Genomic DNA, 27,540 nt, shown 5'->3' with positions numbered 1-27,540 from the left:
GCTGCCCTCCCCCAGGCAGGCTCTAAGATATGGTGCTCTGCCACACCCAACTTTTGAGGAGGGAGCTAAGGATCCTCAAGGCTCCCCAGCCCCTCCCGTCTGTTTCTGCTCAGGCTTTCTTAACGCCTCCCTCTTCTGTGAAGCCGCCCTCCTTTGTTCTAACTATTGGAACATTTATTCTGTTTTATGGAATAAAGTGTTCCCTGATTCTAGAATTCCAAATAAGTAGGGGGGGCTGGGGAACTCGTTCCCTCGGAGGAATGCTTCCTGTGTATGCCTGGCAACTTGGGCTTGCGGCGCAGCACCAACCCAGATAACCAGGCATAGCATCGAGTTCCTGTAATCCCAGCACTAGGGAGGCAGGGACAGGAGGAGCAGCAACAGACCCTGTCTTAAAAGGGAGGGAGGGAACAATGAGATGGTCCAGCCGGTAAAAGCACGTGCCACCAAACCTGATGCCCTACCCCCAGTCCACATGGTGGAATGACAGAACCAGCTCAAGCTGACCGTTGACCTTCACAAATGCACTGTGACTTGATCCACAAACTACACAATAACTAAATAAATAAATGTTTGCTCGGAATGGTGGTGGCACCTTCCTTTAATCCCAGCACTCAGGAGGCAGAATCTCTGAGTTCAGAGGCCAGCCTGGTCTACAAAGTGAGTTCCAGGACAGCCAGGGCCGCACAGAGAAACCCTGTCTGGAAAAAACAAATAATAACAACAACAACAATAATAACATCAATAAATGTTTAAAGATAAAAATATAAGCCAAGGCTACACAAAGAAACCCTGTCTCAAAAAAAAAACAAAACAAATATATTAATGAATAGAAAATATTTAAAAGGTGGATGGTGCCTGAGGAATGACATTGAGGTTGTCCTCTGGCCTCCATACACACTCACACACACTCACACACACACTCACACACACTCACACACTCACACACACTCACACACACTCACACACTCACACACACTCTCACACTCACACACACTCACACACACTCACACACACTCACACACACACACTCACACACACTCACACACTCACACCCAGATTCTAAGATCATCCTCAGCTATACTGAGGTCAGCCTGGGATACATAAAACCCTGCGTTAAAACAAAACAAACCAACAAGAAATTGACGGCTGATGATGGGAGCAACCCGGTTGTGCAGCTCCGTGCATCTCTATGCAGCTCTGAGGCTCCTGTGTCTCGTTGACAGGACCCAGGGATCCATCCCAACCTCACTTACAGTGGCACAAAGCCTACATGGGACACTAGGGTTGTTAATGAGAAGCCAACAGAATCTCTCTCTAGATATCTCGCTCTCCCTTTCACTTCCTCAAAAGTAAGTACTCTCCCTGAGTTACAACCCCAGCCCTCAGCCCCCAGTTATTATTACTTTTCCTTTTGAGACAAGATCTCAGCAGGTTGCCGAGGCTGTGTCTCAGCATAGCCTGGGTGGGTTTTTTCGGTTTGTTTGGTTGGTTGGCTTGGGGGGGGGGGTTGTTTTGTTTTGTTGTTTTAGACAAGGCCTTGCCATGTAGCCCAGGCTGGCTTTGAACTCTCCATCCTTCTGCCTCAGTTTCCTGTGTGCCTGGATTAGAGATGTGCACCACCATAGCCAGTATGGTTTTGAGGCTGGGATGTAACCCAGGCAGATTACAAATGGACCCCAAGTCTCATGGGTTTTGCCTTACTTGTGGTAGCTACACAGCTTTACACATTTGCCACAGCCCATGAAAACGTGTGTGAAAAAAGGGGTGAATTTCAGGAGTTAGAAATTGCACCTCCATTATTTTTTTAATTAAGAAAAATGAGATCATGTTTCTTGCTGTTGCTGAAGCTTCGCATCAGGTTCCACGGAAAGATAATGTGGGTAATTTGATGCAAAATGCTCAAAGGGAAAATGTGGGTTATTTTAGATCTCTTTTTTAAAAATATCCGCGAACAAAATTCCTCAGGAGTTGTTTTAAGCAATGAAGGCATTACAAGTAAGTATAGGCTGGCACAGCACTGGAATCCCGATGCTGGAGGGGCTGAGAAAGGATTGCAAACCTGAGGCTAGCCTGGGCTACACAGTGAGACCTTAATTTAAACAAATAAACCAATTGAACTCAGCAAGAGAGCAGTCTTAGTTAGGGTTATGATTGTTGTGATGAAACAGCTTGACCAAAAGCAGCTCCACAGCATCAAAAGCAGCGAGGGCAGAAACTCAAGCAAGGTAGGAACCTGGAGGCAGGAGCTGATGCAGAGGCCATGGAGGGTGCTGCTTCCCGGTTTGCTTCCCTTGGCTTGCTCTGCATGCTTTTTATAGAACCCAGGACCCACCAGCCCAGGGATGGCCCCACCCACAATGGGCTGGGCCCTCCCTCATCAATCATTAATTTAAAAAATGCCCTACATGCTTGCCCACAGCTGGATCTATGGAAGCATTTTCTCAGCTGAGGTTCCCGCCTCTCAGGTGACTCTAGCTTGTGTCCAATTGAAATAAATCTAGCTAGCACACCTGTAATCCTCGCTAGCACACCTGTAATCCTAGTGTTGGGAGTTGGAGGTGGGAGGTTAATCCCCAAGTCCCATGAGGTTGAGAGAAACAAGTCTCACAAGTTGTACTCACACACACACACACACATGCGCACACGCTCGCACATGCACATGCGCGTACACACAGAGAGGCATGCATGCATGCACAAGCATACACACCCATACATAGATACACACATACATATATACACAGAGAGAGAGAGAGAGAGAGAGAGAGGCATGCATGCATTCACAAGCATACACACACACACACACACACACACATACACACACACCATTTTTTTTGGAGACAGGATTTCTCTGTGTAGACCAGGCTGTCCTTGAACTCACAGAGATTCACCTGCCTCTGCCTCCCAAGTGCTGATATTAAAGGCATGAGCCACCATGCTTGGCAATAAAATAATTTTAAAGGCAAACAAAAGAAACATATTCATTTGAGAGGGAAAATTACAGGAAGCTAATGCAGGAGAAATACCATGGGTTAGAGAACAGCCTCTGCTACATAGTTATGTGCATACGGTATGGAGTGAGACCTTGTCTCAAAGAAACTCTGTCTTGAAAAACAAAAACAAAAATAAAATAAAAAATAGAGATAAAAAAACCAGGTGTGATAGCTCATGTCTATAATCCCAGCACTTTGGAGTTGAGGCAGGATGATTTCTGTGAGTTCAAGGCCAACCCGGGCCACAAAGTGAGACCTTGTCTCAAGGAAGTACAGGAAGGAGGGAGGGAGAGAGGGAGGGAGAGGGATTGGAACAGTCTGAAGCAGGTGATCAATTACTGCTTGCAGCAGCTTCTGGTTGAATGTGCTGTGGACTTTTTTTGCTGAGTCCTTCCCCCAGGTTAAATGTTGCACTATACAATGGAGGGCTTAGCATCCTGTCTGACCAGAGTAATTATTCAGACAGCCTCTCTCTCTCCTCCACCATTCAAGGACAAATCACTTCCCAAGGCAACTCTTCAGAGCAGCACTTTCCCTGAACCAGCCTGGGGCTTTGTGAGGCATGGTCAGGACAGCCCCATCACCAGCATGGACATGGAGACTCAAAGGGCTGGAGCCCCTCCTCAGCAGTTTTCCCCAGAGTGACTGACAGGACACAGACAGAGCAAACAGTAGGCACTCAATAATTACTCTTTGGAGGGGGAGAACAGTACCAGAGATAGAACCCAGGACCTTGCATATGCCCTGGGTGAAAGCTGTAGCCCTGAACTCCAGTCCAGCCCCAATTACTCTCTGTTGTGCATGAAGGAACATACTGTTGCATAGGGATGCCAGACTCTACCTAGCCAAGAGGAGGCTTGGCCAGACAAGGGCTTCCCAGAAAAGGAAATATTGACCTAAGACCGGTGCCCTGTCCACTGCATCCAAATTTAGATAGGGGATAACTGTCCCCTCCCTTCCTGGTTGCTGTCTGTCCAGGGGTGGGTCCTAGGCTGCAGCCTGGCAACAGAATGTTGCGCTGTTGGCTGCCCAGGCAACCAGGGCTCACTCAGCCTTGGGTTTCTGGGAGTTCCAAGCAGGGGCAGCACTCTCCATCCAAGCCCCCCAGCTTGTGCTAAGGTGGCCAGAGACACCTATAGGCGAATGGCAGTGGCGTGGGAGGAGTATTTCCGGCTGGCCTTCCAAGAGAAAGCGCCTACGTAAGTGGTGCCAGGAGCGAGTGGATGGGGTGAGAAGGAGGGGATGTAAACAGAGAGCCCATCTCTTCTCCTGGAGTTCCTTCTACCTTTGGGGAGTCTTGGGGTGAGCTGGCCAGGCTCTGGGCTACTGGGATAGCAAGCCTGCTCCTGCCCCAGCCTTGGCCAGTACCTCACAGAGATGAAATCCTTGAACCAGGGTGGAGAGGATTTTCCTGGGAGCTGCTGTGCAGTGGAGAAGCTGTGTTTTGAGGACATCAGCTCTGTAGCGCATTGTTTGGGGACGGTGGAACTCCCTGGCCCCAATAGCCTCAGTATTTGATGCAGGGCTGGGCAGGCTTCGTTGAGAGGATGTCAGATACTCTCTGACTCCCTCCCATCCTCCCGGAGAGCCAGGCTCTCACACTCAGGCTCTCCTGGACCACTGCCCACAGAGGAATGCCTCTGCTCGCTGTGGTCAGAGCAGGGACCCGTCTCTACAACCCTACCTGCGCAGCCTATAGTCATCCCGCAAAGTGACATCCTTCCAGCTACAGAGGTCACCTTTATTCCTGTGTCACTCTGCCCTGCTCCATCAGTCCTGCCGTCAAGCTGTTTCCAGAATGGGTCCATCCTCACCTCCCATCCTGTCCACCTTGATCAGAATGGCATTCTTTCTGGAGCCCCTAAGCCCCACCACTGAGGTCCCCAGCTCCTCACAGCAGTCACAAAGAGTTTCCTACCCCACTAAAAACTTGCCCTTGTCTCCCATCCACTAATGGTCATTGCCGAAGTCTTTCCTCATGGCCTGCCAGTCAGGCCTTGCATACCTCCGATTTTAGTTTCCACCTATCATCTCCTCTCTTCATTCACATTTATGGCTCCTTCAACATACCCAGCTCTTTTTCTGGGAGCCTGGGTCTTTCTCGGCTGTTCCCTTGGCCTGGAGTCTGTTCCCTGCAGTTGTCAGTGCAACTTACTTCCTGTGGCTCTGTCCCAATGTCTTTTGCTCAGAGAGACTTCCTGACTCCATATTGAAAACAGCATCTGGCCTTCTGAACTTTACACCTCAGGGCCCACTGTGCCTGAGCAGTGCTTGCTATTATTACCCATGTTAGCAGTCTGTGGTCATCGGGGGGGGGGAGCACCGCTTCCAGCAACACGGGTTTCTGTCTGTCCTCTTGATGGCTGCAACTGCTGTGACTAGGTACACTGCTTGGTATAGGACAAACTTGTGAACAATTTTTTTTTCTGAGACAGGGTTTCTCTGTAACTTTTGAGCCTGTCCTGGAACTCGCTCTGTAGACCAGGCTGGCCTCCAACTCACAGAGATCTGCCTGTCTCTGCCTCCCAAGTGCTGGGATTAAAGGCGTACGCAGCCACCACCAGACTAACTTGTGAACAATTTAAAGACCCAGTAGCAGTAGCCAGTAGATGTGCCAACTTCATATCTGTCATCCTACTACTCAAGAGGTAGAGGCTTGGGATCAAGAGTTCAAGGCCATCCTCAGTTACAAAGTTAGTTCAAGGCTAACCTGGCCTACATGAGATGTTTTAAAACGAAACCAAAGTAACTCAGTAGGTGATGGATGGGGCTATTCCAGGCACCCCCAGGGAGTTAGGGGCCCCAGCTCTCCTTCTTGTAACCTTCCCTTTGGGTCAGTCCAGGAAGCCACCAGAGCAGAATGTGGACCACTTTCCACCCCTGCTGCGTCTCCTGGAGAAGAAGCAAGAGCTAGCAGCTGCAGACCAGGATCTGCAGGCCCAGAAGGAGGTGAGCCTCGGTTGTTGAAATTTGGGGGTTCACCAGACACACACTGGTGATACCCAATGGGGGTTACATAGCCTGGGGTGAGTCTACCCTGAGCCCTGATGTCCTTACCTGTCAAAGGAAGATCTAGCGAGAACACTTGGTACAAATGCATGTGTGTACACTGAACACCCACTGTATGCTGTGCCCTCCCGAGTTTCACAGTCTGGAGAGGAAAATAAGTGTCCAGGTTGGGGCTACTGTGTGGGAAGGCACTGGGCAAGGGCTGTTGGATCCTGGGGGGGGATCTTCTGCTCCCCCACAAAAACCAGAATTCAAGGACAAAGCTCAGAGGGTCATGGAAGTGGAGAGATGGCTCAGCAGTTAATGCTGGCTGCTCTTACAGAGGATCCAAGTTCAGGTCCCTGCGTCCACATCAGGAGGTTCATAACAGCTTGCAACTCCAGGGACCCAACGCCATCTTCTGGCCTCTGCAGGCACTGCACTCACATGCACACACTCCTCCCCTAAATGCACACATATTAAAAATATATTTAAAAAAACAAAAAACTTCAGATCGTCAGGTGGCTGAAACATGGAGTGTCTAGAGAAGAGGTATGAAGAGGTTGGGACTTAGCATTCAGGGACCACAGGAGATAACGTGTAAGCCAGGGAGCAGCTGCAGCTGGGAGAATTAGATGACCGGACACGCACACAGCTCTAACTGCACCTCTCTCCAAGGAGTTCCGCAGCACGATGGCCACCCTGAGCCAGCGCTGGGCACAGCTGGAGCAGAAAGAGCAGGCGCTGAAGGAGTCCTTCATCCGCTTTGACAAATTCCTGCAGGTCAGTGGATGTTGAGGTCTGGAGGCAGGGGTGACAGGGGCTCCTTCTTGCCACTCTAGAGTGGCTTCCACCTAGGAAAGTCGCCTGAAGTGGGGGGATCAGATTGCCAGAGGGTGGAGGAGGAGTGAGGACCCCGAATCACAGCTCGTGGATGAACTTAACACAGTCTCCCGAAGTCTACTACGCACGTGGCTTAGAGTGCCATTTCACCCCTCAGGGGAGGCCGGAGAGCTCCCCGAGTACTCAGGCTCCCTAATCTTCATCCTCCTCCCAGGACGCCGAGGTTCGGCGGCGGGACCGCGCGCTGTGGAGAGCAGCGGAAGGGCACGGAGTGCGACACCAGGAGGCAGAGGCACTGCGGCTACGCGCACAGCTGGAGGAGCTGCGGCGGGAGCGCGCGCGGCTGCAGCACAGGCTGCAGCGCCTGGAGCCCTGCGCGCGCCTACTGGAGCGCGTGCTGGAGCAGCTGCCTGAGGTGAGCAGCGCTGGGAGGCTGGGGACCGTTTTGTTCAGGCGCACTAGTCAGTGCTGACTGTATATAAGAAGCAGCACTTACTAAGTGCTCATTGTATACCAAGGACACACTTTGTTCTCCAGCCATCCCCTATGTCTGATCAAGTGAGTACTGTTAATGTCAACCCCATCTCACAGGTCAAAAAACAGTTGTAGAAAGTTCGTTCGCACTCAAGGTTATGTAGCTAAGCAAGTGTGTGAGTGTGTGTGAGAGAAACAAATACACAAACAGAAAAAAGATAAGTGAGTACAGAAAATAATGTAAATTTTATTATTTGTGGAAGATTGGGTTTGGGGAGAAAATGTGTGTGTTTGGTTGGTTTGTTGAGACCTAAGATATAGCCCAGGCTAGTCTTGAACTCTACATAGGAAAGAATTCTGCCCCAATACTCCCACCCCCAACACACACAGCCAGACAGGGCTTCTCTGTGTAGCCCTGGCTGTCCTGGAACTCACTTTGTAGACCAGGCTGGCCTTGAACTCAGAGATCTGCCTGCCTCCACTTCCCAGTGCTGGGATTAAAGGCGTGCGCCACCACAGCTCCAACCTTCACCTCTTACTCCTCTACTCCTCACCCCTGTGCCGCCACGATGCCTGGCTCTGTTTTGTTTTGTTTTTGTTTGAGACAGGGTCCCATTCTGTAGTCCAAGCTAACCAGGTACTCAATATGTAGTCGAGCTAACCTTGAACTTGAGGTAATCCTCCAGCCTCAGTTTCTCAAGTGCTGGCATTCCAGGCATCAGCCACAAAGTTCATCGAATGAACAAGAAGCAGTGTCAACAAGCTGAGGTTCCTAGCCAAGCTTAGTTAGGTTTGATCACGGAAGTGAGAGGGGCATGAACAGGTCTCACTTAAATTCCCATTCAGTGGCTCCTGACATCCTCGCTTCAGGACCTGAGGTGTCCCATGGCACACCTGAACTGAGGTGTCTTGGCTAGTCAAGAGGGGAGGGCAATGAGTCTCCTTCTCCAGTTTCAGGAGATTCCAGAACTGGTGGCGCGCTTCGACGGCCTGGTAGACACACAGGAGGCATTGAAGGTGGCAGAGCGCAAGAAACAGGTGGAGCTGGATGAGACCCGTGCTCAGTTGCATCGTCTTCGGGAAACCAAGCAGGATGAGCTGCTGCGTCTGGGCCAGCAGCGCGCACAGCTGCACGAGCAGTTGGAGGCAGCGCATGAGCGTACACTGCAGTGGGTGCGCGTCCCCGGGGCTGCAGAGAACCCACCCGATGCACTAACCACAAGGCTGGGGTACCACATCGCCAAGGATACCAGAAACAGTCCTTGATCCCGCCCGGCAGAACACCTATCAGGTGGTGCAGCCTCCCAGACTCCAGGCCTAGGTCCCGACTCAATGGTGATTTGCACATATGTTCTGCAGGAATCCAAGTGGACTCAAATTCAGAACACTGCGGCGGCCAAGACGCTGCTCCTAGGACGCACTCGGATGTCTGTGCTCAACCTGTATCAGCTTGTGCGCCTGCGCCAGAGTCAGCCTCTAGCCCTGGATGTGGAGGACACAGAGGGGCAACTAGAAGAGGTGAGGCTCTCTGTGTCACTCCCTACCCAACACCCCATCTTGGGAAACCCCACTGTTGGGACACCCTAGGGTTAAGTGTCTTTTATAGGTGGTTCCTTCTAGTGACCTACTGTGGGGCCAGGAAGCTACATCCAGATGCCAGGGTTGTAATCACCATGACTACAAGTAGATCTGTGTGCCCTTTGCAGGGTTGGTTAAAGTCACTGAGACCACTGCTCACCCATGAGTTGCCCTGGCTCTTGTGATACACATGCCGAATCCAGGAGGGGCCCAGTGTCACATGAACCAGGCTGTTTTTGGCAGGGTCTCATATAGCCCAGGCTTACCCCAGATCACTAGGTACCTTGAACTCCTCACCCCTCTGGCCTCTACCTCCTGAGTGCTGGGATTACAGGTGTGCTATGCATCTGGTCTGGCTGAGTTAGCCCCTCCTTGGCTTACCTCTGCTACTATGAGGAAGGCTCAGGGGAGGATGCTGGCCCTCTCTTACCCACACTCCAGGCCAGGAATCAGGCTGCCCAGAGCAGTGACGAACTGTCACCCAGCCTTCTTTGGGTCCTGTGTTCTCTATATTTACCCAGGTAATGGACATGAAGAGGGTCCCACAGTCCACTGTGAGCTTGCCCTCAGTCCATGGCAGTGGGCCTATGAGTGTCCATTAAATTCACATAAGTGAGCAATTAGCACAGAATAAAGGACACCATGAAGATGAGGCTACAAACCAACAAACAAGCCTGATCCAAGGGAAATGTCACCTGATGCGGGTGGGACACTGAGTTAGCAAGGAGCCAGTTGGAAATCAGCAAAGTGGTTGCAAACTATTCAGTGGCTGGGCATGGTGGCACATGCCTTTAATCCCAGCACTCAGAAGCAGGCGGATCCCTGTGAGTTCTAGGCCAGCCTGGTCTACAGAATGAGTTCCAGGACAGGCAGGGCTACACAGAGAAACCCTGTCTCAAAAAACAAAAACAAGACAAACATTTCAGTGGCACACACCTGTATTCTCAACACTCAGGAGACTGAGGCAGTAGGATTGCCATGAGTTAGAGAACAAGTTTGAGCTATACTTGGCAACAAACCTTTAGGAAGCCACACTGGACACTCTCAGTACCTCTGCAGTAGAGTTTCCAGGCCCACACTGCCCTCGGCCCCCTGTATGAGGGTGGGTACAGAAGGTGAGCTGGCTATGTCACCCCCGTCCCCAGGTGAAGCAGTTCATCCTGGACTTCTCAGCCACACTGAGCAGCCTTGCCGAGGCCGAGCCCACAGCTACTGCCTCCTAGTCAGGCCAGGAGAGCAGCGAAGAGGACACGAGGGGCAAAGTCCTACATTCCTTGGTATGGAGGTTCAACACAACGGCTCTCTGAATATGCTTCCTCCTGGACAAGATAAGATGGAGCTGCGCCAGCCCTTGCCGTTATGGGGCTTCCTCAGGACATTCAACTAGTTAGGCTGTCAGTGGGGGCTGACAGCAGTACTGGGCCCTTCACAAGCTTAGACAGGGCTAAGTAAAGTGTGTCTGTCTGAACAAAAGGTAGCTGTTGTTAGCATCAGCTCTTTGCGGCCCAAGAGGGTAGTCCCAGTGTGTGCCTGGCCGATGGGGTCTATCTGCTGGGGATACGTGACCTTCCCGGAACCCCAAGCAAGAGGTGGGGAGAGCCACCAGTGGGATGGAGGCCATGAGGGTAATGCCACCCTCGGAGCCTGCTTCCACCCTGCAGCAGTCCTCAGCTGCCTTGAGCGACCAGATCCAGACTCTCACTTTTCTTATCTCGGTAGACAGTGGAGGCCACATCACCTCAGTGGCCGGGTGGGACACAGGCATGGCCACCTGCTCTAAGCCACTACAAAAGCTGAGACCTGCAACTCTCCCTTCCAACACCCCAAGAAAACCACACTCCTGCCTACTAGAGGTGTTCTACAAATGTTTACTACACTAAAACCTAATGTCCGGTCAGAGACAGCCAGGGCCCACATACATCCACATGGCCATGACTTCTGAAGCCTGAATTCATGGATTCAGTGACAGCTAAGCTGCAGGCTCGGGGCTTGCTCTGCCTAGCTTTGCTGGTAAACTCCTAGGCAAACTTCAAGACCCCACCCAATGTCCCATCAAAAGCAGCCTCTCCTTCTTTTTGTTCCGCATAGACACTGGCTCCTGTGGGAGACTCTGCCAACAGCACAGGGGACCACGTCAGAGATGTCCACACCAGGGCTATCTATCAGAAAGCCCTGGGGCTGAGGCTGGCTCCTTACATCCTCTTCCTCATCTTGCCCTTCCTGGAGGGGGCACCCCGGCCAAAGGCGCCCTGCCGCAGCTCTTGAGCTCTACGTCGGTTGCGAGCTGAAAGCTGCTTTAGGCCTCCGCGCTGCAGGAAGCGCTGCTTCTGGGCTTGACGCCGCTGCTTCAGGATCTGCTCCTTGGTCTTGAGTTCTGAGCGCATTCGGCCTGCGGGGGCACTGGGCGCTCGGGGCAGGGAGGCACCTGTCAGCACAGAGATTTGGGGAGCTCAGTCTCTGACACACAGAGCTTGAGCCAGGCTCCACCCCACTCTGGCCAGATCAAAGAGGCCAAACCCGGGGTCGCCTGGCACCCTGGCCAGCCCACATTTTCAGAGACAGTATTAACTCCCTAGATATCACCAGCTCTGCAGAGGGCTTCCTGAGCAGTGGCTTCCAAAGCCCAGTGTTGTCACCACAGAGATCCCATCCCAACCCCAGTAGAGACTGGTGCTCTGGGTGGGAAGCCGTCAGGCACCAGTTTCCACCTCTAGGTGTGCACATGGCTCCACATGGGGAACCATCATCCACCCTGCTACTGGCTACCCCAGGAACCATCTTTTGAGCGAGAGAGAGAGACATGACCCTGGTCTGCTGGGTGGGGCTATGCCATAGAAGCGGGGGCCAGGCCACCACAGGACAGGAATGGGGCTTTGCTCGTAGGCAGAGTCCGTAGGTCCTAGCCTTGCCCATGCTCACCCCTGCACCTCATCGCACCTGGCTTTTCCCCTACTCGGACCATACCACCTGCCCTGCCCACCTTGACTCCGCCCTCGCTTTCCACCTCTGCGGGGCCCGGGACCTCGCTGGTTGGATGATCCTTCTTCCTCCGAGTCCCGGTCATCGATTTTCTGCTTCTGCTTCCACTTCTGGTAGCTGAGTGCCTCATTAAGGAAGTGAGCTGTACCATCTAAGCTGGGTGCAGGCCCCTTACAGAGGGCCCCTAGGGAAGCCGCCCAGCCCCGCCCCCAGACACAGCCACTCCTATAGGAGCAGCAGCTGAAAGCCACCCAGCCCCGCCCCCAGACACAGCCGCTCCTATAGGAGCAGCAGCTGAAAGCCGCCCAGCCCCGCCCCCAGACAAGACCCTCCTATAAGCACAGCAGCTTGAAGCTACCTGGCGCCGCCCTCCAACCCTCTGCAGCCCTGTCTGTCCCTTAGGATACAGGTCACGCTTGTAGGAGCTGCTGATGTACCGGCCACTCTCTGTCTTGATCTTCTTCTTGTCCTCCTGGCCTGACTGCCCCACAAACCGCTTCTTCTTCCGGTCCCTGGGAGAGAGGGAGATGGAGTCTAGTGCGGGGCACCTGTTCCCTCACACGCGTGTAGTCAGCAGAGGGTTAGAGGAAGACAGCCAGTCTCGCTTGCCTGCACCGGACACCTGACCACCTCTCCACCTTTCCAGGTCTCAAAAGGAGAGTGGGGTTTGGGGACTCGGGGTTTGATCCCTACGCCACTTCCCAGACTCCTGTGTTTGGGAAGCTGCATCAGAGCCCCTCATGGACACAGTGGATCAGGGAGACGGCAGACAAGTCACCACCCTGCTCTGAGCAGCCAGATGGGGACACAGAAGGCCGCACCCAGGGACACAGGGACGGCCTGGCACACTCCCTGATCACTCACCACCTGAGCTGCTGCCGACCTCGGCTCATGCTCTGCGACTCATCCCCCATCAGGTCAAGGACCGCACCAGCCACCTGCTGCTCAAAGGCCCCCTGGGCTCCACCAACGCTCAGCCTGCAGATTCAAGGGGGAGATTTTTTCTTTAATTTTTTACTTTTTTAAAAAAAGATTTATTTATTATGTATACAGCATTCTCCTTGCATGTATGCCTGCAGGTCAGACAGGGTACCAGATCTCATTATAGAAGGTTGTGAGCCACCATGTGGTTGCTGGGAATTGAACTCAGGTCCTCTGGAAGAGCAGCATCAGTGTTCTTAACCTCTGAGCCATCTCTCCAGCCCCTCAAGGGGGAGATTTAAGGGAGCCGGACCCTCTTTATGCACTGCAAGCTGGGCCACAAGCTCACACTCACCCCCGCTCACTGTCGAAATCCTTGGGCCGGTAGGGGACATAAAACTCCTGGTCTCGCTGACGAGCCTCCTCCCTCCGCCTCTTGGATCCTCGGTCGGGTCCTGGCTTTGGTCGCTTCTGGCCCACAACCTCTGTGAAGACACCCTGACAGACAGAAGCCCAGTGTCATCCTTGTGGCCTCAGGGAGCCCCACTAGAACTAAGGACCAGAGCTTCCCCTTTTAGCTGCCAGAAGACCGTATGTAGTCCTCTGCACACACAACAGCCCCTGCTGTGGAGAGAAGAGCAGGCAGGAGGGGCAGGATGGACACCAGGCAATAATGACACTGCACTCCAGGATCAGTCCTGACCCCACTCAGCCCTGGATGCTTCCGTACAATAGGACGCACACGGGGTTTGTGGCTGGGCCTTCATAAGGCATCTGCCTCGGTGAGACAGGAGAGATGGAGCGGACGTGCAGGAGGGGCCACTCCTTGTGGGCGGGGTACTCCAGCATCCCCCAGACCCACTTGCTGGGGCTTCTCTCCCACCAGGACCTCAGCCATACTACTTAGCCACAGCCCAGGCCACAACATCTGGGGAAGGAACTGTATAAGAGGGTGCTGGATCCCCTGGAACTGGAGTTACAGGCAGTTGTGAGGCACCGAATGTGGGTGCTGGGAACTGAGCTCCAATCCCCTGCAAGAGCAGTAAGGGCTGTTTTTGTTCTTTTTCAGACAGGGTCTCAGCATGTAGACTTGCTATTTACAGGCTGGCCCTGAACTCGGACATCCGACAGCCTCTGCCTCCAAGTGCTGGGATTAAAGGCATGGGGTGTGTCGGTGCATGAAGCACGGGCTCTTAAATGCTTGACTGCTGAGCCAGTGCCACAGCTCCTTCCTTTGGTTATCACTCTGTAGCCTGGGCTAGCCTGAGACAGTATCACTCTGTAGCCTGAGCTGGCTTTGAACTTGTGACTGTCCTGCCTTAATCTCCACACCCTTCTCCTGCAGACTGTAAGCTGAGACTGTGCACCACTTCCACAGAGATGGGGACATGGGCTGCAGGCTGCACCACTGCCTGCCCCAAAGGCTGCTGGGACCTGGCTGTCTCTTCCCTCGCTCCAGCTGCCCCTGCAGCCCACACCTCCACACTCTCAGCCATGTCCTCCTCTTCCTCTTCCTTCTGAGGCGGCTCCTTCTGGGGGACTGGGTCAGCTGGGCCCTCCTGCCGACCCTGCTGGAAGCTATTGATAGCTTTTCGGTCCCTCTCCCGCTTGGCACGCATCATCTGGCTGCTTGGGTCCCGGCTGGAGGCGTTGATCTCAAAGATGGTCTGTAAAAGGGACTCCATGTTCACTGTCTGCCACCCACCCATCCCCCAGCTCCCTGAAGCCAGCTGAGACCGGTATGGCCACTCAAGTCTTCACCATGGGAATCAGAGGGAGGCCCAGAGGAAGTGGGTGTTGTGCCCAAGGCCACACTGCTGGGAAAAGCCAGAGCCCAGACCGCACAGAGTGCACGTGGCTTTGAAACCATTGATGCCTGTGTCACTCCCTAGCCATTTTTGCTACTGGTCACCTGGGTGGGCTCTCCCTGCCTCTGTACATGAACCCCGGAGCAAATGCCCACCCACGGATACCCAGGAGAAGTGAACGGGTAGGGAGGGTCAAGGCTGGGGACGGATGGCTCTTCAGGCCTCTGAAAGGCAGACAACACATCACTCCCTTACGGGATTGCATCTGTCTGGACCTGCTGTGGGTCACAGGAATGCTCCAGAACAAGGGGGGGCGGGTCTATGAGTGGCCAACAGAGCCAGTGTGACATGTTAGGGAGCTACAAGCTCAGGAGTCCCCACTGTGGCCCATACTCCAGCCGCTCTCTGAGGCCACTCACTGCGCGGGCGCGGTACTTCTTGATGCTGTCCACCAGCCTCAGGCGCTGTAGCTCTCCCTCCTCAAATCGGGAGCCTGGAGGGCGAAGGAGTGCGTGAGGCCAGGGTGGGTTGTGAAGGGCCGGCCCGCCCTCACCCACTGCACCCTGCAGAATCTCACTGAAGAGTGGGTGCAAGCCCATCCCTGCCAGGTCCAGCTCCTTGGCTCTCTTGATGGACTCAGGTGAGGGCGCTGGACGAGAGCGCACATACTGCTGCTGAGCGTTGTCAGCCACACGCTGCAGGCCCCGAAGGTCCAGTGCCGCCTCCAGGGCAGTCTGCAGGCCGCTGTCCTCGTCATCCACCACCGTCTGTGGCACCCGACCCAGCACGCCGTCCCTGCCAACTGCACCTGGAGTCACAGGGCACACTGTGTTCACTCAGACCCTGGGACACAGACAGACCCCAGCTCTGGCAACGACAGCCCAAGAGCAGCGCCCAAGGCCGCCCCCATAGACGACTGTGCCTGTCTCCAAGGACACGGTGGCAGGAGCTCCTATGGTCAGACCATCGCACCCCTGCCTGCTGGTGAACTCCATAGGGACCTCAGTCCTGCCCAGCCTCCCCTCACCTGAGGGCTCCTCATGAGGCTGGGCGAGGGTGATGGAGCGGCCCAGGAACAGGTGCAGATCAAGCAGGTAGGGAACCTCATCTGGGGCCACCAAGGAGTAGGCTGTGCCACTTCGGCCTGCTCGGGCCACACGACCTGGGGGGTGGGAGGAGTTGAGTTTCAGTGGGGGAGCCTAACTCCCTGAGGGCTAGAGCTAGGCCAGGGCCTTCTCTGAACTGCTGTCCCCACCTACAGGGTGGGGGCCAGGGGTAGGCACAGGACGGTACAGAGCCCAAGTGAGTGAGAGCAGGGGCAAGCGCCACTTGAGATCAGTGCTTCAAGTCCCAGGCACTGGAAAGCAACCCAAGACGGGCCTAGCATTGTGTTGAGTAAATTGTAGGTGTCAGTTACATTTCAGCTTGGTTTGTTGTTTGTGACAGGGTCTATGTAGCCCAGGCTGCCCTTGAACGCCTGATTCTGCATCCTGAGTGCTGTGACCACAGACATTCACCATGCCCAGCTTTCTTTAATATGTTAGGAAACACCACATCCCTTCATTTACAGGTTTTGTTGAGAGTGGTCTGTCGTGTGGCGCCTGAGGAATTCCCCTTGGGACTCTGGAAACTCCCAAGATGGGGAGCCAGCTCTCCAGGAATCGATGGAGACTTGGAGACAGCAGGCAGCTACCAGCAAGGATGTATCTGGGACTCATATGGGAGACACAGCCTAGGTCTCCTGTGAGCCTGACAGTGACAGGCAGACCCCCAGCAAGTGTCCTCATACCACTGCTGACCTCGGCTTGAAGACTGTGCATTTAGATCCAGCTACACTGTTACACACAGAACACAGCCAAGAAACCCTGTGCCCAGCTGCTTCCTTCCCATGCATGTCTTAATCTACCTGCATTTATGAGCACAGTAACCAACTCAGCGTGGTCTGTGCAGAGCGGTGCCCTAGGTTCCGTCCCCAACCCCGAAGGAAAGGAACGTCTGGAAGCTGAGGACTACCTGTCAGGATCCATCTAGTAAGCATTGCTTATGGCCTCAGTTTCCCCAAATTCTCAGCTGCTCTCATGGCACGGTGCCCTCCCTTTGCCCACCAGGCTCCTCACCCACACGGTGCAGGAAGAGCTTGCCCTTGGCGGGGAAGCTATAGTTGATGACGTTGTCCAGCAGTGGGATGTCCAAGCCCCGGGCGGCCAGGTCGGTCACGATGAGGGTGGAACATTTGTTGTGTGTGAACTTCGCCAAGTTGATCTTACGGGCTGTCTGGTCCAGAGCACTATAGATGTGGGCGCAGCTCACGCCCTGGGTTGTCAGCAACTGTTCAGAGCAAAGGCGGGGAGCTGAGAGGAACTTTACAGGAGCCAGGACAGGAGGCTAAGCTGAAGCTGGGACACCACGCATGGTGGGTTTGAACCCCGACCCTGCTGGATGGCCTGACTCAGCACAAACGGAACTTCTGCCACCTCCCAGCTCTGCAAGGCTGTTGGGACATCACAGGGTACAATAGGTACAGAAGGATGCCTCAAGGATCCTGTGTGACAATGGGCAAGTTATTCAGTCTTTCTGTGCCTCCAAGAATGAAGTGGGTTAATGCCCCATCGAGGACCGAGCGTGAAACACAGGAAGCCCACGAGCGCATAACTGAGCTCTCAATGTTACTATTTTGGTCTCAGACATTCGGGGGAAGGAAGGCGCCGTTTACATGTCTGGTGAGGCCCAGCCACCCGTGTCCTCGGCAGTGCCCAGGTGTGGCTGCTGGAGTGTGAGACAGCAGCTAGTCCGTCCCTCCCCCAAACTTCCACGATGCTGGGACTCCCCACACTTGCATCTAGACGAGGGTCACAGGTGTGAATTCACAGAAAAAGGTCAAGGACACGCCACACCACTAATGTGTGAGATCATGCCTCGATGCCAGGCACATCACACACTGGGAATCCACCCCAAACAAACCAAGTCCACTGGGGGTTGCTGCAGACGGTGTGGACAGAAAGGCAGACAGACCAAGACCAGCTGGGGTGTGCAGACAGTAGACGCACCCACACACAACTGGACTGACAGTGTGTGTGTGTGTGTGTGTGTGTGTGTGTGTGTGTGTGTGTGTGTGTGTGTGTGTGAGAGAGAGAGAGAGAGAGAGAGAGAGAGAGAGAGAGAGAGACAGAGAGACAGAGAGACAGAGAGACAGAGAGAGAGAAATGGCCTTTGATAAAAGCCCCACCCAGGCTCATAGCTGCTCTGCTGCCGCCCTCTGGTGGCCTCCCATGGAAGTGCAGCTCTGGGGGATGAAACTAGTTTGAGACCCCAACATGTCTTTCCATTCCACAGAGCCCCTGCTCACCTCCATGAGGTACTCTGCGTGGTGCTTTGTGGCTACAAACACCACTGTCTGGTCCTGGGGCCGAACGACATTACGCAGCAGGTAGAGAAGCACAGCAGCCTTGGTGTCCTCACGTACAAGGAGGAAGGAGGTCTGCAGGGAGAGGGATGGATGTGGGCTCCAGGCTATGGGCCAGCAGGACCCACGTGGCCCTGCCCCCAGGGAAGACTCATAACACAGCCTCACCTTGAGCTGTTCATTGAGTTTGGCATCCACATCCAGACGGATGAGCACAGGCTCTGTGAGACCTGTTGGGGTGTGGAGATCGCAGGGGTCACTGAGGGGCGGATCCCAGCCCTACCCTGAGTCCAGCACCACACCCCACTGGCTCACCTGCCCGTGCAAACTCCACCAGCAGTTTGGGCAGTGTGGCCGAGAACAGCACTGTCTGGTGGCCCCCAGGAAGGCGGCCTATGATCTCCTGTAGCTGTTCAGCGAATCCCATTTCAAAGAGCCTGCAGTGAGTGATGGGCAGGGAGGGTCAGGAGAGGGCTTCCACCCAAAGAGCTTAGAACCCTGGCTGCCCTCACTCCAGAATCCCTGCCATGCACAACTGGGTTTTTGTTTTTTTTTCGAGACAGGGTTTCTCTGTGGCTTTGGAGGCTGTCCTGGAACTCACTCTGTAGACCAGGCTGGCCTCGAACTCACAGAGATCCACCTGCCTCTGCCTCCCGAGTGCTGGGATTAAGTCATGCACCACCAATGCCCGGCTTGCCATGTGCAACTGTTAATCTTGTGTGTGTGTTTGCAGTGCTGGGAATGAACTCAGCCTCACACATGCTACGCAAGCCCTCATCTCTGCATATAGCCCAACACTGGTTAAACATTCTTTTCAGTACTAAGATGTAAACTTAAAATCCCTAGTGCAGGTGCCCTAGGGATGGGACTACTCAAACACACCAGGTCTCCCCGGACAGGGCCATTCTCCTGTGCCCCCCCCTTCCAGGCCTTGACCGTTGCTCAGGGGCATATCTGTGGCCTCACCTGTCCGCTTCATCAAAAACGACATACTCCACACTCTGTAGCTTCAAATTCATCTCCACAGCCACGTGCATCAACCGCCCGGGGGTGGCAATGATTCTAGAAGGGATGGACGAGCCAGGTGAGCCCAGGCTCAGGGCCCCACCATTGCCCTCGGTCTTCCCCACACCACTCTGGGAAAGGACCCCAGAGGGTCACCTCCCGTCAACACACTCACATGTCAGGGTTCTCGTGCAGGGCAGCAAACTGGTCTTCCATTCTAGGGGGAAAGCAGGATCAGCCTGACTGGACAGAGCTTTTGAGTCTGTCCCTCCCCTATCACAGTCAAGCGACCCCACACCCCAGGCATGAAAGTGAGACATGGCTACTGTGAGGTCAAGGCACTGCCCTAGCAGAGACAGACTGAAACACAACGGAGATCCACAGATACTGGCTTCCTCTGTGGCTCCCCACACTTTGCTGCCAACCCACAGCACCACCTAGTGGTTGAGTCTGGAACTACCGGCTTCACCTAGAATCCTGACGCCTGGATGGCTAAGTGCCTGTTCCTGCCTTCCCCTGAGGCACCCCTGGAGCAGCTGGTGGAATGGGGATCCTGGCTCCACCTAGCTTGGGGAAGGTAGGCTTTGTGACAAACACTGACTACATCTCTTGGTAGAAGCTGGAGCAGGACAGACCAACCACAGCCTGTGCACGGCGCCCGGAGAATGAATGACAGACACATCCTGTACAACTAAGGTCTCACTAAACTCCCTGGTCCAAAACTTCGAGCTCTGTCCCTCTGTCCCTGTCCCAGCTTCCACCACATGTCCCCTGACCAGTGTGTCTGAACATGTGGAGAAACTACTGTTAGTTACTAGCAACTCAGGCCCACGAGGAAACTCTTGAGGTACGGGGGTGTGCCTGCATAGGGAAGCTAGGACATGGGGTGAGGGGTCCTTACTTGTCACCACCCAGGATCAAGGCTGTCTTGAGGCCGGTGAACTTGCCCAGCTGTGGAGAGAGGGAGAAGGGGTCAAAGGTGAGGGCCTGCCACCTCAGCCTCCTCACGGCCTCCCCACCAGGCTCCGCTACCCGCACCTCTTTAGTGAACTTCATGGTCTGCAGGGCGAGCTCCCGGGTGGGCGACAGGATGAGGGCCCGGGCCCCTGTCTGCGCACTTCGCGCCTTCAGCCGCTCAAACATTGGGAGGAGGAAGCACGCTGTTTTGCCGCTGCCTGTCCGGGCCATGGCTACCACGTCCTTGCCGTCCAAGATCACAGGAATGGTCTGACAGACACATGTTGGAGGCAGGGTCAGCTCCCGTCCAGCATGGCAAGAGGCAGAGAGCCACATCCAAACCATAGCTCTGCTGAGCCCAACCCTCTCCCCATGAAACGGCTAAGCTGGGTGACGCTTCAGCCACAGACAGCTAAGCTGGGTGGAGCTTCAGCCACAGTGAGGAGGGCCAGCAAGACGACAGCTGGGGCCAGGGACATCTGTCTTGCGGCCACCACTCACTGCTGTCCCAACCCATTGCTCTCCAGCTCCTTACCTTCCTCTGGATGGGTGTTGGCACCTTATAGCCCTTTTTCATAATGCCTTTGAACACGGGATAGCTCAAGCCTGGGAGAGACATGAGAGTGGTCAGGAGCCTGGGGGCAACAGCAGCCGCCAGACACAGGACAAAGGACTATGCTCACCACACAGAAAGAAAAACAGAAAGCAACAAATTGAAGGTTGATGGAGTGTAACTCGACCTCTGCTGGAATTCTCTCGCTTCTGTTTTTCTGTCTGAGCAATGTACTCCACAAGGCCTTGAACTTGAGGTCTTTGCCTCTGCCTCTGAGCACTGGGATCACAGGCATGTGGCACTCTGAAGGTGTGGTGGGGATGTTGGGAAATGGGGCCAGTATGGATGGGAGAGAGTGGCCCTTGGGGACTTAACAAGACCTGGACTGAGGACCTGGGAGCCAGCAGGAGGATGCCTAGAGACTAGCAAACAGCTTCAACGCCATCTTTGCCACACCTACATGTCTCTGCTTGACCCCTAATTATCAGTGAGAGCCAGCACTCTTGCTTTAAATCTAAACAGCCTCTAGATGACATGCTTTTCATTTTTAGTTTTTTAGGGTTTTTTTGTTTTTGTTTTTTTCTGAGACAGGGTTTCTCTGTATTGTTTTGAAGGCTGTCCTGGAACTCACTCTGTAGACCAGGCTGGCCTCGAACTCACAGAGATCCACCTGCCTCTGCCTCCCGAGTGCTGGGATTAAAGGTGTGCGTCACCAACGCCCGGTCATGTTTTTAAAGATGTATTTACTTATTATGTATAGTGCTGTGTATATATATACCTCTCCATCAGAAGAGGGCGCCAGATCTCATTACAGATGGTTGTGAGCCACTATATGATTGCTGGAAATTGAACTCAGGTCCTCTGGAAGACCAGTCAGTGCTGGTAACCACTGAGCCATCTCTCCAGTCCTAGATTGCTTTTATGACTCAACTATTCAGTTTCTTTAACTCGTTCTCTTAGGGTTTCTGTCCTTTACTTACGGATGTGTAAGAACTCTTTGCATATTGTAGATGATAACCTTCTTTCTGACTGTCCCATAGGCTGCAGACACTTTTTGTTTTGTTGTGAGACAGGGTCTTATTACATAGCCATGGAATAGACCACCATGCCCAGCTCCTTTTTAATCGCTACTGAAAGCCCGGGCAGCTAATGCTCCATCAAGGGTAGAGCACTTAAGCTGTAATTCCCACAGTGTCCTGACACCACTCCACCATCCCGTGCCCGTCTCTCTCCAAGGCTATCCTCCTGTCTGCCACCTCCTGTGCCTGTAGGGGTGGCCCCCTTTCCAGGCCTGCTATGGAAGACTGTTTCTACTACCTCAGCCTACTTAACACCGACCACATAGGTGGATGTCAGTACCTAAGCACAGGGGGCACAACGACCCTCCCAATACCCCCTTGCCAGGCTACTCCCCAAGGCCCCAGGTACCCAGTCTCTTTACCCACCCATGGACTGGAAGCCTCCGGACTTCTTCTTTTTCTTGTTCTGGGCTCGCACCAACTCCCGCGTGTCGGGCTCCACATCTGATACGCACTCTGAGGTAGGGAAGGAAGGCAAGGCTCTACTGGGGCCCAGCTGTGAGGGAGGAACGGAGAGTTGGTATCACTCTAGCTCTGACGGACCACAGGGTGCGGGGTCTGGAGGCACGCTACTTGCCAACAAGCTCTCCTTGGACCAGGCTGGGGCAGAGGGGCAAATCAGTTCTGCAGAAAGACTGTGGAACTTGCCAGCTGGGCTGCATCCCTTACCAGCAGTACAGCCACATCCTGGACCGGAGGGCACCCTTCTAGAAACTGAGGTCAAGGGCACGGGGCGTGTGAAGACCCAGTGGAAAGTATAGGCTTGGCCAGGAGAGATGGATGCTGAAGGCGGAGGACATATGTGCGGACATGTCTGTAGGAGCTTCGATATGCCTGAGGGGTGACCACAGCACCTGGCTGTCCTGGAACTCCCTCTGTAAACCAGGCTGGCCTCAAACTCACTGAGACCCACTTGTCTCTGCCTCCCGAGTACTAGTATCAAAGACACACACCACTATGCTTGGATCTGATTTGCAATTTCTGATTATTTTTTAAAAAATAACAATGTATCTCTTCTTTCCGTTTCTTAAGTTTTTGGTTATGAGCCTAGCCTTTAATGTCTGAGCCATCTCTCCAGCCCCTTTCCATTCCTTTTGTTTGTTTGTTTTTTGAGACAGGTTTCTCTGTGGCTTTGTAGGCTGTCCTGGAACTAGCTCTTATAGACCAGGCTGGTCTCGAACTCACAGAGATCCTCCTGTCTCTGCCTCCCGAGTGCTGGGATTAAAGGCGTGCGTCACCACGCCTGGCTTCCATTCCTTATAAAACTTTTTATCTCACTTTATGTCACAGGTTAACACTCCCTCCCCCCCTCCCCACCAAATGTTTTTGTTGTTCTGGTAGCGCCAAGGACGGAACTCTCTACCACTGAACTACACCCCCAACCCTCTTCTTACTCTTTACTTTTGAGACAAGCTTTCACTAAGTTGCCCAGGTTAGCCTTGAACTCCTCTTGTAGCCCAGGATGGCCTTGAACCTGTGATACTCCTGCCTCAGCCTCCAAAGTAGCTGCGATCACAAGACTGTACCACCAAGCTTAGTCTATTTCTTTTTTTTTTTTTTTTTTTTTTTTTTGGTTTTTCGAGACAGGGTTTCTCTGTATTGTTTTGGAGGCTATCGGTCCAGCCCGGCCTCGAACTCACAGAGATCCGCCTGCCTCTGCCTCCCGAGTGCTGGGATTAAAGGCGTGCGCCACCACCGCCCGGCGCTTAGTCTATTTCTATTCCTTTCTCATTTTCATCTTGAATCTTATTTCATTATTTTGTCGTCTCAGAAAAGAACTCTACACCTACTGTCATGTAGGTATAAATATGAGATGAATCCAGATTCTGTGACTAAATACCAGGGATTTGGTGGCATAAGTCAAACACAGGTATTTACCATGCCACAGTTGGTGGCCACTGAAAAATTTCTACACCCGGATAAGCCTCTCCACCTATGCAGCAATCCAAATCAGACCAAATCAAACCAAATTAGAAAAAGCCCACGTTTAATGGATACAATGCTCCCGGATGGCCTTCCAGTTCCCCAGAGAGGAGGTGGGAAAGGGAGACTGGAAAAACCATGAGTCTGTTTTCTGGGGGGCAGTTTAAATACCCTGTGGTCTTGAGCATCTCTGGGGGAGGGGCCATCATCTGGCAGGCTTTCTGAGATGTCGCAGGGTTTGGAGAGTGATAGGGAAGGGGGCTTGGGTGGAACCTCCATCATAACATTCCAGACTCTTTGGTTGTGGATGTCAGGGGCTGGGGTGAAGCTTCCACCACAACAGCTACTACACTGCACAACACATACGTAGACCACTTCCACCACAACAGCTACTACACTGCACAACACATACGTAGACCACTTCCACCACAACAGCTACTACACTGCACAACACATACGTAGACCACTTCCACCACAACAGCTACTACACTGCACAACACATACGTAGACCACTTCCACCACAACAGCTACTACACTGCACAACACATACGTAGACCACTTCCACCACAACAGCTACTACACTGCACAACACATACGTAGACCACTTCCACCACTGCCTGGCTATGTCCAGCTTTTTAAATGTATTAGTGTTTTGCCTGCATAGATTATGTGCACCATGTACATGCAGTACCCAAGGAGACCAGAAGAGGGTGTTGGATACCTTGGAAATGAGGGAAATGAACCCCAATCTTCTGAAAGGGCAGTCAGTGTTCTTAACCAATGAACCACCCTTCAGCCCCTAATCTGGCCTAATTCCAGGGATCAAATTCCTGTCACTGGGCTTACCAGGCAAGCACTTCTCTGGCCTCTCAACCTATTTTCTGACTTACACATAACATACCTTGAAGGGCACACGAGCCAGTTAAAAATGGCACTGAGGGGAAGTCAAGAGGGCAACATCCTGAGATGTTTACAAAGAAGGGTGATTGATTGCCAAGATCGAGCCATGAACGGCTGTGCTCACTAGGTAAAGCATAGGGTGCTTAGGTGTGTGATAGGCTGGCATTTCCCCATCCCCCTGTGGTTCTTTTCTTTAAAAGATGTTTGCTGAAGCCGGGCGGTGGTGGCGCACGCCTTTAATCCCAGCACTCGGGAGGCAGAGGCAGGCGGATCTCTGTGAGTTCGAGGCCGGGCTGGACCGACAGCCTCCAAAACAATACAGAGAAACCCTGTCTCGTAAAAACCAAAAAAAAAAAAAGATGTTTGCTGTGGGGCCATAAATGAGTCCTGCTTGACTAGACTCAGGGCTGTGTCTGATCGTCTCCAGGGTCCTGGGAGGCCGGGGGACTTACCCTTCCTCGGACCCAGCTCAGCCTTCCCTGGTTGGGCTGAGACCCTGCAATACTTCATGGGTCATTGCATAACTTTTCCGTTTTGTTTTTTTCCTCACAGGATCTCCTGTGCCCAGGCTGGCCATCTGAACCCCCATCCTTCTGCCTCCACCTTCTAAGTTCTGGGGTGACAGGTGTGGCACCACAGTCAATTCCTTCACTGGATTTCTTTTGGTGAAATTCATCAAGTTAACCTTTAAATTCTAAACCCTTTGAGAAAGAGGGGTCATTGAATAACTTATTAGAGAGAGTGTGGTGGCACAGACTTGCCATCCCAGCACTCGGGAGGCTGGGGGGATCAGGAGATCAAAACCATCCTCTGCCCCACAGTGAATCCAAGGCTACCCAGGGCTGCACAAGACCCTGTCTGACACTTTAATACGATGGGCGATTGTGTCACACGCCTTTAATTCCAGCACTCAGGAGTTAGAGGCAGGTGGATCTCTGTGAATTTGAAGCCTGTCTGGTCTACACAGTGAGACCCTGTCTCAAAACATAACAAATGAATAAATAAATATAAAAACTTAACATAAGGCAAGCCGGGCATTGGTGGCACACGCCTTTAATCCCAGCACTCGGGAGGCAGAGGCAGGCGGATCCCTGTGAGTTCGAGACCAGCCTGGACTACCAAGCGAGTTCCAGGACAGCCTCCAAAGCCACAGAGAAACCCTGTCTCGAAAAACCAAAACTTAACATAAGGCAAATAATTTTCCTGACAAAGTTAAGCCTTGTTCATTGGAATTTTTGTTACTAGTTTAGGCATTCTGCTTGGGGATCCCATCTCCTTCATTTGAAGACAACTGTTCCAAGATTACGTAAAAAAGCCCCGGGGATACAGGTAACTGGCAGAGCATATACAGGGCTTCTGTCTCCAACCCCGCCAAAATAAAAGGGGGTGGGGGGATGAAAGAGAGTTTCCCCACTGATTCTAAGTTGACAGACTCTGCTTCCCATACAGTATTCCAATTTCATTTCAATGAACAAAGATATTGGTTTTGTTTGTTTGGTTTTTTTTTGGGGGGGGTGAACCAGCTCAATGGTACAGTGTGGACTTGGCTGCTCTCCCAGCCCTATTTTACACCAAGAATGGGACAGACCTTTAAATAGGTATGTTTGTGTCCCAGGATGGAGACGACCTTTTACATTTTCCTTGTGAGGCAAAATATTCAAGGTTGGTGGTAGAGCTCTTACCAGCTCATAGCCAAAGGTGGCCTTGAACTCCTGATCCTCTTGCTTCCACCACTCCTATCCAGGTGCTAGGATGACAGGCGTGTGCCACCATACCTGCTTTTAGGTGGTGATAGGGCTCAAATCCTGCGCTTCAGACATGCTTGCAAGCGTTCTACCAACTGAGCTACATCCGGAGTCCGCAGTGTGGGTTTTGGTTTGTAAAAAAGTCGAGCAACTTCTTTTTTTTTTTTTTTTTTGGTTTTACGAGACAGGGTTTCTCTGTATTGTTTTGGAGGTTGTCGGTCCAGCCTGGCCTCGAACTCACAGAGATCCGCCTGCCTCTGCCTCCCGAGTGCTGGGATTAAAGGCGTGCGCCACCACCGCCCGGCTTCGAGCAACTTCTTTATGTCCCGCAGCCAGTGTAGGGCTCGGCCTCAGCAAAGCCCTTGGTCTGAAGCACGTGGGCAGCCTTCTCTTCTTTGGCACTCACTACCCCGCACTCTCATTGCCTTTAGCAGTTTCTGCACAACTACTGACAACCTAATGAGTTCAGAGCACTGACTGAGCTGGAGAGGAGAAATGAAGGAATATACCCGCTGTGCCCAGGACAGTAGGCTTTTCTGCCCGCTTGGCGCTCAGGCCTGTCTCCCCAACGGCACACACTTGGAACCAGACCATCCCCAGTTCCAATCCTGCTGTCCTTCTCTGACAGTGCTGACTAGGCCAGCAAGGCTGAACCACGACAAATGTCCAAAAGTACTACTTTAGTTTATAACCGGCTTCTTAGAGGTCTGGCCCAGCCTCTCCTTTATTTTATCTCCTAAGACTGCCCTAAACTCAGGCGGACCTTCGCTCTTGCACTTTCCATTGGCCGAATAGTAATTGAATCCCGCCCCTTGTGGAAAGTACCCAATGAAGGCTCCCGATCAATGAGACGGACAAGCGGAAGGGCGCAGGCTGAGGGCCCGAGCAGGGACTCCACGTTCCTACCTTCCGCGCCCGAGCGTCATCCTCCGCCTGGATCTCGAACTCGCCGTCCTCCGATTCGCTGTCACGGGCCTGGGAAGCCCCAGTCCGTCGCTTCCGCCGCCCCTTCTTCTTCCACGGCGCCATGGCGGCACGCGACCCCGAGCCAGGACCCACGCGTCTGCCGGCAGCCATGCGAGCCGGGAACTTAGACCCAGAAGAAGGCGGGACCTACATGACGCAAAGATTGCGAGGAGGCGGAGCCTTGGGAGGGAACCAACCAGCAAAGTGAAGGGCGGGGCCTGAGTGACCAACCCACTGCGCTGAGACTGAGCGTCAACGTGGCTTCGCCAATGGGGCGGGGCCTGAGGGAGATACCCGCAGGGTGGAGGCGGGGCCTGAGGGACATACCAACAAGTGGGGGGTGAGACCTGAAGAATGTACCAACTGAACCGGGATAGAGGCTTAAGGGACGTAACAACTGTGCAAATATACAGCTCTGAGAGATG

General features: G+C 53.3%; 2 protein-coding genes across 2 annotated transcripts; one reads left to right on the top strand and one right to left on the bottom strand.

The window, feature by feature from the left end:
• Window positions 1-4,021: 4,021 nt before the first annotated feature.
• On the top strand, window positions 4,022-10,349 carry Cfap73 (cilia and flagella associated protein 73). The gene is made up of 7 exons (XM_005079009.4): window positions 4,022-4,192; window positions 5,837-5,942; window positions 6,660-6,764; window positions 7,039-7,239; window positions 8,250-8,471; window positions 8,658-8,816; window positions 10,022-10,349. The coding sequence occupies exons 1-7, from the start codon at window positions 4,137-4,139 to the stop codon at window positions 10,097-10,099; spliced, it is 927 nt and encodes a 308-aa protein (XP_005079066.1). The 5' UTR covers window positions 4,022-4,136; the 3' UTR covers window positions 10,100-10,349.
• Window positions 9,797-27,262, bottom strand: Ddx54 (DEAD-box helicase 54). The gene is made up of 20 exons (XM_013119804.3): window positions 27,056-27,262; window positions 21,948-22,077; window positions 20,485-20,555; window positions 20,031-20,219; window positions 19,894-19,943; window positions 19,168-19,209; window positions 18,954-19,049; window positions 18,303-18,424; window positions 18,156-18,217; window positions 17,931-18,062; window positions 16,702-16,912; window positions 15,612-15,746; window positions 15,162-15,392; window positions 15,004-15,077; window positions 14,255-14,443; window positions 13,132-13,274; window positions 12,720-12,833; window positions 12,263-12,367; window positions 11,857-11,972; window positions 9,797-11,301 (listed from the first exon to the last, which is right to left on the bottom strand). The coding sequence occupies exons 1-20, from the start codon at window positions 27,224-27,226 to the stop codon at window positions 11,069-11,071; spliced, it is 2,616 nt and encodes an 871-aa protein (XP_012975258.1). The 5' UTR covers window positions 27,227-27,262; the 3' UTR covers window positions 9,797-11,068.
• Between the last annotated feature and the right edge of the window lie 278 nt (window positions 27,263-27,540).

Source organism: Mesocricetus auratus, unplaced genomic scaffold, assembly GCF_017639785.1.
Source record: "Mesocricetus auratus isolate SY011 unplaced genomic scaffold, BCM_Maur_2.0 Super-Scaffold_100025, whole genome shotgun sequence".
NCBI classification, from domain to species: Eukaryota; Metazoa; Chordata; class Mammalia; order Rodentia; family Cricetidae; genus Mesocricetus; species Mesocricetus auratus.
The sequence above is the reverse complement of the archived record's forward strand: the minus strand, read 5'-3'. Positions and strand labels throughout refer to the sequence as shown.